This window comes from Dendrobium catenatum, unplaced genomic scaffold (assembly GCF_001605985.2).
Source record: "Dendrobium catenatum unplaced genomic scaffold, ASM160598v2 fragScaff_scaffold_1220, whole genome shotgun sequence".
Taxonomy (NCBI): domain Eukaryota; kingdom Viridiplantae; phylum Streptophyta; class Magnoliopsida; order Asparagales; family Orchidaceae; genus Dendrobium; species Dendrobium catenatum.
Genome location: NW_021319682.1, coordinates 12,543,168 through 12,553,877, shown reverse-complemented (window position 1 = coordinate 12,553,877; position 10,710 = coordinate 12,543,168). Strand labels below are relative to the sequence as shown.

At 36.1% G+C, this 10,710-nt stretch overlaps 1 protein-coding gene across 2 annotated transcripts in view; it reads left to right on the top strand.

The window, feature by feature from the left end:
• The first annotated feature begins 924 nt into the window (after window positions 1-924).
• The window catches only part of LOC110092811 (transcription initiation factor IIB), a 22,213-nt gene continuing 12,427 nt past the window's right edge, over window positions 925-10,710 (top strand). For both annotated transcript variants that reach the window (XR_002302636.2, XM_020817490.2), the window contains exons 1-5: window positions 925-1,578; window positions 5,409-5,433; window positions 8,506-8,635; window positions 8,708-8,838; window positions 9,039-9,127. Coding sequence is in view for 1 of the 2 variants with exons in the window: in XM_020817490.2 (XP_020673149.1) it covers window positions 1,226-1,578; window positions 5,409-5,433; window positions 8,506-8,635; window positions 8,708-8,838; window positions 9,039-9,127 (728 nt within the window). In the remaining variant the exon portion in view is untranslated. The remainder of the gene's footprint in view (window positions 1,579-5,408; window positions 5,434-8,505; window positions 8,636-8,707; window positions 8,839-9,038; window positions 9,128-10,710) is intronic.

The following is a 10,710-nucleotide window of genomic DNA, read 5'->3' as shown; positions in this document are numbered from 1 at the left end:
AGCAAATCCTGAGCAAATACTGAGTTGTACCTAGATTTTTCTAGCAATACCGAGCAAATACCTAGCACTACCGAGCAAATCCCTAGCAATACCAAGCAACTCCTGAGTTGTACCGAGTTGTACCTAGATTTTTCTAGCAATACCGAGCAAATACCTAGCACTACCGAGCAAATCCCTATCAATACCGAGCAAATCCTGAGCAAATACTGAGTTGTACCTAGTTTTTTCTAGCAAATCCTGAGCAAATCCCGAGCAAATCCTGAGCAAAAAAATAAAGCATTCCTGGGTTCCGCTCCGGGTCAAGTCGTCGGGCCGCGCAGTAAAGAGTAAGAACACGTGGCGATATGTTATTGGTGGCCGAACGTACCTCTACGTCAGGTCAGAGGACGTAATAATTGTTCCATCTTAGAATAATAGATCTATCACATCATTTGCACACTTAGAGACATTTAAGAGGAGAATTTATTCTGTGCGGACATCAGATAGTTCGGAGGCGAAACAGAACGCGTCACATCATCCGACACATATCGATACCGAGCACTAGTGCCAAACAAAAAAGTGATGCTGTTCATTCTATTTGATCTCTCGACACTGCGCCCGGTGTCCACAGATAATAATTTTTCATTTAAGAGAGCCTATTACCAGTGTAGGAAATTTTTTGTCTTCTACAATCAGATAAACCTTAATTAGTCTATTGAATTCATTAGGAGAAATCTCTAAAAATTTAAAACATTTGCCTATCATCAATGATTAATTACTCTATCAATTAGTAATTAACAATTTAGCAACTCATTAATGATTCACACGGTACTATTTTTAGTAAATTCATTAAATTTTCAAGCCAGCCAAATATAGTAAAAAAATTTACAAATTTATTTGATTAACATAATTGCTTATAAATTGCGTTTAACCGAATCTGAAGTCCGAACGAGCCACAAGTCGTACTTCCCATACCAACCAGAAATACTCGCTCCGTCGATCGAGATCGGAGTCGAGGGAGACAAGCACGTGCGATCTGGCTTTCTGATCGGCCGGCGAGCAAAAGGAAGAAGAGATCTTCGCCGGCGGCGATAGGCGGAGGAGGAAGAGGGTGGGGAGATTGTTGGTGAGTTGATTACCCGAGGGATCGATCGGGGTGGGTAAAGAGAGAGGGGGAGAGAGGGAAGAGAGTGAGGGGAAAAGGTCGTCATCGGTGGCTGGAAGAAGAGGTTAGGAGATAGGTGAAATGTCGGACGCGTTTTGCCCGGAGTGCAAGAGGAGCACGGAGGTTGTTTTCGATCACTCTGCGGGAGACACGGTGTGCTCGGAATGCGGGCTGGTTCTTGAGGCGCACTCCATCGATGAGACCTCGGAGTGGAGGACCTTCGCCAATGAATCTGCTGATAACGATCCCGTACGTGTCGGCGGGCCTACTAATCCCCTCCTCACGGACGGCGGGCTTTCAACTGTCATCGCTAAGCCCAACGGTGCCCAGGGAGAGTTCCTCTCCTCCTCACTCGGACGGTGGCAGAACCGTGGCTCCAACCCCGATCGCTCTCTCATTCTCGCCTTCCGCACAATCGCCACCATGGCCGACAGGTAGGGTTTTCTTTTCTTTCCGAAATGCCTTAATTTAAGGAAAAGAAAGATCTTGGTACATTGAGCTTTTCTGGATTTGTTCATTAACAGATTTGGTTTTGGGTATGCATGAATACTTCTTGGTTGATTTGCTCCAATTAGTAGTCTGTAATCTGTAAAATAAGAAATAGGATCGGTCTACTAGCCATTTTGTAGAACAGGGAGAGTTTTAACCGGAGAATTTGGCGAAGGTTGACTTTGCTTCCTTTTTTTGAAAATTTTGTAATTACTCTCTGCTTATACCTTAAAATGTTATGAAATATGCTCCATCAGTTTTGCTTTTTGCAGGACCCTGTTCAGATGAATGTAAGGCTGTTATATTTCCAATATTGAAATTTGTCCTGAATAGTGTCTCATTCTTTTCTCTAATGACAGTCATTTCTGACTTATTCCAGTCCATCAATATAACATATTATGAAGCGTTGTTAATGGAATTGTGAGATTAGGTATCTTATTTGACACTTGTAGGCATGAAATTCTTCTTGGGATGATTAGAGTCCTCTTGAAAGGGAAATTTCTTTGTGATCTTGCTTCTGAGATTCTAATTTTGGTGAAGGATGATTGTCAATAATGATTGACAAAGGAATGCAGGCCAATTAACCATCAGATAGAAGAAAAAAAATCCCTTTTTAGTAATGGTTAAAAATGTCTCATGGTAGGATAATATATTATGAAAATTTTAAAAGTGCAACTTAATTAGCCTATCCTAAATATCACTAACACTGCCAAACTTGCCCCATCAATTTCTTTATTATATCTGAAGGCAGAGGATTTTAATGTTTGCGATGTTGTTATCATTCTGATAGAGTATCTCTGTGTAATGCCTATTAGATTGCTTCCCCTAAACTTAAGTTATTTGGTAGTGGATGTGTGGCAAAGTCAGGGAATTGATAGGAAGTTACTAGGATAAAAGAATAAGGATTCTATTGAGAATAGTAGCTTTCCCTAATCTAATCAAGAGGAGAGAGAGAAAGGAGCTAGCGGTTGTTCTTGGGAACCAAACCATGCCTTTCAGGGTTTTAGGTAGCTTAAAGATGATTTCCATGGAGAGAGAGAGAGAGAGAGAGAGAGATAGGCATAGGTAGGCCTCCTTATTCAAGAATTAGAGATATGGAGAGAGAAATTGAGAAGGAAAATCGCTTAGTTGCTACACATAATTCTTACGTTCTTTCAACATAAGGTCCATATGCAATTCTTATTAAATGCAATAATTTAGGAGTTATTGTCCTATAAATATCCTAAATACATTCAAATTAAAGATAAATATATCTTAAGTTAGTATAATATTTCCTTATGGTCTTCTTAGAAGAGAAACTACTATGGACGAGGATGATTTTGTGGAGGAAATTTATGATAGTTTCTTTGTTTCTCTTCAACTAATAGTTTTTTTCTTTATTCTTCATTTGGTTGTCTCCCCTTAATTTTTTAATTACATTTTTTTGCAATTTAATTCCTCTTTTTTTTTCTCTTTTGCAAACCCATTCAAAGTTAAACTTACAAAGTTTTCATGTGCACCTGAAATTTATGGAATAAGGCTAATGATGATGGAACGAAATGCAATCAATTACATAGCTGTAGTAACTTAAAAAATAAGACAAACTCTCAACTAATAATTTTGATATGAACTACGTCATGCCTAGAATATATTTTTATATAAGCTAAACATCTTAGATAAAAATGTTTTGAATGTTCAGATGAACTATATTATATTTTTAATATTGAAATATGTCCTGATTAATCTCTCTTTCTTTTTCTTCTGATATGTGTATACGAGTTATTCCAATCTACCAAAATACCATATTAATTAAGCACATTCGAAGTGCTATGAATAGAATTTTTACATAACATATCTTCTTTGACAAGTGGGTAGGCATGAATTTCTGCTTAGGATGGTTAGAGCCCTCTTTGTATTGGAGTTGGTTACTGATATTTCTTTGTGATCTTGCTTCTAAGATTCTAATTTTGATGAAGGGTGGTTGCCAATAATGGTTGACAGAGTTTAATTATCAGTTAGATTTACCACAATTGACTCAACACATCAGGTAACTTTACCGCAATAGATTCAACACCTCAGGTAACTTTCAACAAGAATAAGTGGATTGATGGAGACCTTAAGCAGTTTCCGAAAAGTTGGGTAATCCTATTCATGATAACCACAATTCTTTTTAGCATTATATGCTGCCAACCCGTCAAAAATTTCCCGTGTTTTTGGTGTTATTTATGTGTTCTCTTTAGGGCTGTCCTGGAGAACTTGTATGTAGGTTATAGTGGTTGGCATTTGCTGATATTTTTCAGTGGTATTGCATCAATTTTCCTCATGGTTGGTATTAAAAGCATGCTGAACTCGTAGATTGTTGTTTTTGGTATCTTCTGCTTTTTGTTGCCAAGATTTTGTTGAGTAGTATGCTTTACTTCTCGTGATATGGTTTTGGAAATAAATTTATTGCCGTAGCTGAAATAATGAAGCCTGTATGCTACGCAGATTTAAAGTAAAGCATTGAGATTGCTAGATTTTTTAAGATTTTGAAAATTCTGGTTTGCTTTGTATAGTTATATGGATTGAATGTCCAGTTCTGAGGTATTGAACATTATGATACATCAGATAGTATAATAGTTTAGTGGATGTAGTCATGAAGATGATAAACCGGTATTTCTGGTTGGTTGGTTTGTTTTTAGGTTTATGTAGCCATAATTAATGATGGATGAGGTGATCTTGACATCAGGACCGTTGTATTTTCAGCTGACTTATATGATTGTGGAATATTTGATATTTTTTGTTGCTTCTTTTGAGTGAAAATTACATCCAAAATTTCAAGTGAGGGAAGGATTATTTGTGACGGCTTTGTCTGCAGTTTGTACTTTTGATGATAGTTGCTACCAAGCCATTTTTGTGAGTTCTTTCTGTAATTGCACTGTGAGCAATAAAATTTTTTTACTGTTTCGTTGTTGACCTCTAATTGGTTTTTCTTTTTTCTTTCTAAGAACTGAAACAGGTAATAAGTTTGTATTCTTGAAATAAGCAGCTAACAGATTAGGCTGGTTCATTAGGTGTCAAGGCATCTCTTTTCGCCATGTCCCATCTTGGACAGTGGTTGAGGCACCAGCATATAAATGTCCTTTCTTCTTTTCCCAGCCTTGCAATAAACTCATCCGGTGCATAGCTTAAGGAATGCAAGCTTGTAAGCTAAGAAGTCCTGGATGATGCAGAATTAAACTAAATCCGGATGTATCACGTTGTGAATGGCATGTGAATTTAATCCCATCATTGCTCACACCTATTCCTTATGAGAGTGCGAGAGGTGAATTGAAAGTTGAGGAAGTTGGGATTTGATATGTTAGTGTGCACACTCCATTCCCTAGCCAATTAATCTGGTTTGATGCAAGCAAGTATTATGATACCAAGGCATTTGTTTGTGGCAAGCTTTAATCTAAGAAAATGAGGAAACACTTAGGTGCTTCTGAGCACATCCTTTTTTTTCACTTATTAAGGAAATTAAGATTCATATTTAACTACAATGAACGCTAGATTAATAAGTCAACCTAAAAACTTATCCCACAGTTTATGATTTGAAAGCCAAACCCAAATAATCTGGATAAAGCTTTAGATTATGACGATGATGATGACGAACTCTATAATGGATGTTGGACTGTTGCTAACATACAAATCTTAGCACGTACCTTTTTAGACCATTTCTTTGACTTTGGAATCCAACATTCCATGTATAATTTTTTAGTTGTTTACTTGGGGACTTGGCATTATATTGACTTGATTACTCTTATTTATTTTTCAGGCTGGGTCTTGTTGCTACAATCAAGGTACTGATGTGGCCACGGTCCACTGTTTTTCAGGGAGTATTTTATTTCCATGCATGAATTTCGGTTGGTTGTGATTGAAGCATATGGATGTTTTGATGGATTTATTGATTGGATTCCTATCCTATAGATTTAGTGCAAAAGGACAACCGTTTATTTACTGGATCTATTACAAAGTAATTTTCTGAAGTCATACATTACTACACAAACAAACATGCAGTATCACCCACTCGTAGGCTATGAGTGCATGCATGTGAACAAATAATGAATTAGGGATCTAGTTTATTGTGATGCCAAGGGATTCCATGACCATGCATATAACACCTTCATTATCATCATTTTTGCATCCACTCCAACTTAAGTTTAAAAGCAGCCTTCTCATATATGATGCACAAACATTTCTCCTCTATGAGGTATGCAGTGTCCGACACGTATCAGTCACAACACATATTTGACACGCCTTTGATATGTATCGAACACACCGAAATCGTGTTCGATTAAAAATATATTAAAAATAAATTGGACACATGTTTTAAATATTTTTTTGAAATTTTTTTAATATAATTTATTATATTTCATAATTTTATTTATTAAAAAATAAAACTAATTTTTTTTATTTCCTGTTAATAGTCCCAAATCAATTGTCTGCACAATATCACATTCATCAAACATATAATTTTCATTTCTATCAAGTAGATCACAGCTAGGGTTTCATAACAACGCCCAATATCATCGCAACATCAACGTCTGATCCCGTCAAACATCAATGTTTCAAAACCATCTTAAAACCAAAGTTTGACGCTAGCAATCTCTACACCCACAATCACGTCCTGCGTCATCTCGACGTCTCATCGTTGAACAAGATCATCTCAATATAGACGATTGATGTTGTCTCGACATCAAAGCTCGATGCCTGACACTTGACATCATTGTTGCCTCCCCTCTCGATGCTTGAAACATTACATCGACTTTCAACTCTTGATATCCTAATATTAATTATTTTAAGCATAAATTCTAGTTAATTGATTTAATATTTCTCAATTATTAATATTTTGCTTAATCAATTTCAATACACTATTTTTAAGATATAAAAATTGTAATATCATGTTCAACCCAGTCATGTTGTGTACGCGTCTTCGTGTTCATGTCTGTGCATCTTAGCTTCTCATCATTGCATTTATCTGTTCATTTGATTGTCTACACCACCTTACAATGTGACTTTCCAAAAAGTAGGCTCTTTTCAATCTACCCATTTTTGTTTATACCCTTCAACTTTGAGTAATTGTGGGCCAACTATACTTTCTTTGAATTTGTGTATGTTGCGGGGGCTTGTGTATCTTTAAGTTTAAGCATGCTGCCACACATACTGCATGCACACAACGACCTTATATGTTTCAATGACTTATACTTAAGTTTAGGCACACTGACATTTTTGTTGCATGCACCAAGGAATCACATGTAACAAACAAACATGCAGTATGTATGAATTATGATTGTGTGAATGGCTTAGTCTTTTATCAATATATAGTAAAAATCAATGATTTATCAAAGCGGTATCCACCAATATAAGTGTTTAATGGTATTGACTAGCGCATGTGTATGTGAGGTAAAAATACAATATAAATGTAGGGTCACATGGTTCTGGATTAGTTGTCTAGATTTTCTTCTTGAAGTTTGGTGGATGTAGATGGACTAGGGTGTAAAGAGTCGAGTTAAGTCGAGTATCTGCCTAATCGAGCTAAGCTTGTTTAACTCGAGCTCAGCTTGTTTGAAAATTATTAGGCTCGAGCTCATTAAGAAAGCTTGAGCTTGAGTCGTGAAATAATTAAAAATATTTAGTATTTATTTTAGTATATTATTTTAAAATTAGATTTTAAATATATTTTAATTTAAACAAGCGGCATGGCAAGTTTACTAGTCAAGCCTAGCTGAGCACAACAACAACAACATCAAGCCTTTGTCCCACTATGTGGTGTCTCATGATTATTCGACAAGTTTTACACGGGCTATCGACTACCTAACGCAACTCTCCACTTTTCTCAGATGGTTGAGCACGAGCTCGTATAATATGCGAGCTCGACTATGGGCTCGAGCTCTAACTCGTGGCTCGATAAGCTCAACTCGTGAGCTCGTTAACGAGTCGAATTCAAGCCGGCCCACGAGCCGGCTCTGCTCACTTACACCCATAAGATGGACAATAGTTGTGCAGGAAAAATCTCCAGTGTCATATTGGAGATTAATATACGGAGAAAATGTTATTCTTTGAGAGAAAACTGTTGAGAGTATCTGAAATAATCCAGTGCCTTGGTTTGCATCTTTGAAATTTTTGTATGTGCATAAAGTAGCCGTTATATTTCTTTTTTAGTTATGATCAAGCTGCAAAAGTTAAAAATTTGGTACTTTTTAAGTAAGAGAATTCCCAAGTGATGTCAAAATATTCATGTAATTTGAGAGAACATTTTGTTACAGTTAACGGTTAAATTCTTAATTGAGTGCATTTGGACATGCAAATGATGTTGATCTCTCTCTCTTTCTCTCTCTGTGTTCTAGTCTAGTGAGTATATATGCATGTATATTCCTTGCTCCATGTAAGACTTGTTATTCTGATGTTCATGATCAATTAATTCTTGGTTTGATAAGCAAGCGAACTTATTATGAGTGGATCTCTGCTCTTTTACTTGATGAGCAGAGCCAATCAAAGTGAGCTCGCTCAATTTTGTTTGTTCACACTCACATTAACAATTTGTTATTCCACTCACGATTTTTTTTATTTTAATTCATCAATAATTCAATAAATGTGAGTTTATGTCTAGTAAAAGTAATTGTTTGTCAAATTCTGATTAATCAACAAGTACTTAAAATATTATATGCTTCGGGCTATTCATTTGAGAACTTATTACGTTTTGACATGTTGACATTTTCTAATGTGGCTTTTGCTAGTTGTTTTTCGTATTTTTGGAGTGGGCAATTCACAATTGACACCTTTTCGATTGAATTGAAGTGTTACGCTATATGATCTCCTTGTGGCTGGATTATGGTGGCCCTAAACGTTCATTCTGATACGTATTTGTGTAGGATCGGGCTAATGAAATATACAAGAAAGTTGAAGATCTCAAGTCCATTAGAGGAAGAAACCAGGATGCCATTTTGGCTGCTTGCTTATATATAGCTTGCCGGCAGGAGGATAGACCTCGCACAGTAAAGGGTACACAATAATAGCATTTTTTTTATTTCTTCTTCTTTCTCTCATTTTCCTATTTTTAACACTTCACATCAGAAATTTGTTCTGTTGCTAATGGGGCTACAAAGAAGGAAATTGGCCGAGCAAAAGAATTTATTGTTAAGCAGCTTGAAGTTGAGATGGGCCAATCAATGGAGATGGGAACTATTCATGCAGGAGATTTCCTGGTAAGTTTACTGACAATAAGTTATTGGATCTTGTTTCTTTTTTTCGTTGGGACAAGCATTACTCCTTTTGAAGATGAGATGGATAAATTTTTGCTCCTTTTTTTCATGTAGATTTTGTGCAGAAGTTAGTATCAACCTGTATTACTTTTTATAAAGTTATGTGACTATGTTTTAATTATTTTGTCTGCCAATTTTTGCAGAGACGTTTCTGTTCTCATCTTGGCATGACAAATCAAGCAGTCAAAGCTGCACAAGAAGCAGTTCAGAAGTCTGAGGAGCTTGATATAAGGTACATGTTGAATGATTGATTTGATAAGCACCTATGCTATCATCATCTATTGGTTGTATTGACTTGAATTTTTTCTTAATGCTTTAATTACGGTAAGATATCTGAAATAATTTTACTTTTGTAGCAAGAACAATAACAATAAACCCTTATCCTATTATGTGGGCCAGTTCTCCATTGTGTTTATTAAGAGTTAAATTCTCAGTTAAATCTTATAAAAATAATTATATTTTAATATTTTCTAATCAAGTCTTTGTATTGTAGAAAGCTTTTAAAATTTCAAGTTGCATGTGATTTTGGCTTCTCTCACGAGTCATGACCTTTAGCCTGTGGAACTACACCAAAGAAGCTTTATTGTGTTACTTGTAATGGAGATTAAACTTATAAGGGATTGAAACTTCCTAGTTTGGGCTAGGAGCTGAAACAGAACATCAGACTGTCATTATACATTCATCCAAAACCCAAGTGAAGTTGACTGGTACTTTCAAAAAAAAAAAAGGTAAAGTTGACTGGTAGCAGAGTGATTTTCTTGGTGCTTGATAATTATCATGAGAATAGGAATGATATGTATGGTTTTAGAAAGCAAAGGGGATGGAGTTGGGCGAAGAAAGAGAAAATATGCAATTAAAGTGAAAATATGAGAAACGGTGCAAACTCCTAAAGAGTGAGAGAATGGGTGCATATCCATTCAAAGTAAGAAAAAGTCTCAAATCTAAAAAAAATAGAGAAAAATGTTTGGCATTTGTAAGAGTTTTGGGAAAATAAATGGCTATGAATGGGGAGCTTTTCCTGTGATTTGCGATTTGGAGAGAAAGATCAGTGATCTAGATAGAGATGTTCAAAAGTGAGAAGAGATGAGGGGATAAAATTCTTCTTTTATCTTGTAATTTAGCTCTTTTTGGTCTTTCTTGCATTTTAGACGATGGAAAAAAATGATTCATGTAGCCGAGCCCACGTTGGTGGGATAAAAACTTGATGTTGTTGTTGTTGCTTGTCGCACTTTAGACAAAGATAGTAAAGAGAGAGGGAGGTTGCCTACTACTTAGAAAGAGATAGGAGGCCTGTCCGGAATAGGTGAGGCCTGTCAGGAATAGGTGAGAGAAATATTATATGCTAAGTATTAGCTTTGATTAGACTTTGTAATAAGTATACATGAGCTCTTATTTATAGTCAGGAGAGAATAAAAATTTATGGAGGTTTGTAAGCCACCTAATCCTTAAAATTAATAAACCTTGGATTGCCCTTATTCTTATGCCTCCAAAATACTAACAACAACAACATCAAGCCTTTATCCCACTACGTGGGGTTGGCTACATGAATCATTTTTCTCCATTGTGTCCTATTAAAGGCCAAATTCTCGTTTAAATCTAATAAAGAAATGGTCATTCTTAATATTTTATAACCAGGTCTTTTTAGGTCTGCCTCTACCTTTCTTAGCATAAGTCAAATCTAATACCTCTACTCTCCTAACCGGGTCATTGGAAGGCCGCCGTTTTATGTGACCAAACCATCTAAGGCGACTCTCTCTAATCTTATCTTCTATTGGAGCTACTCCAACCTTTTGACATATATGCTCATTTCGTATC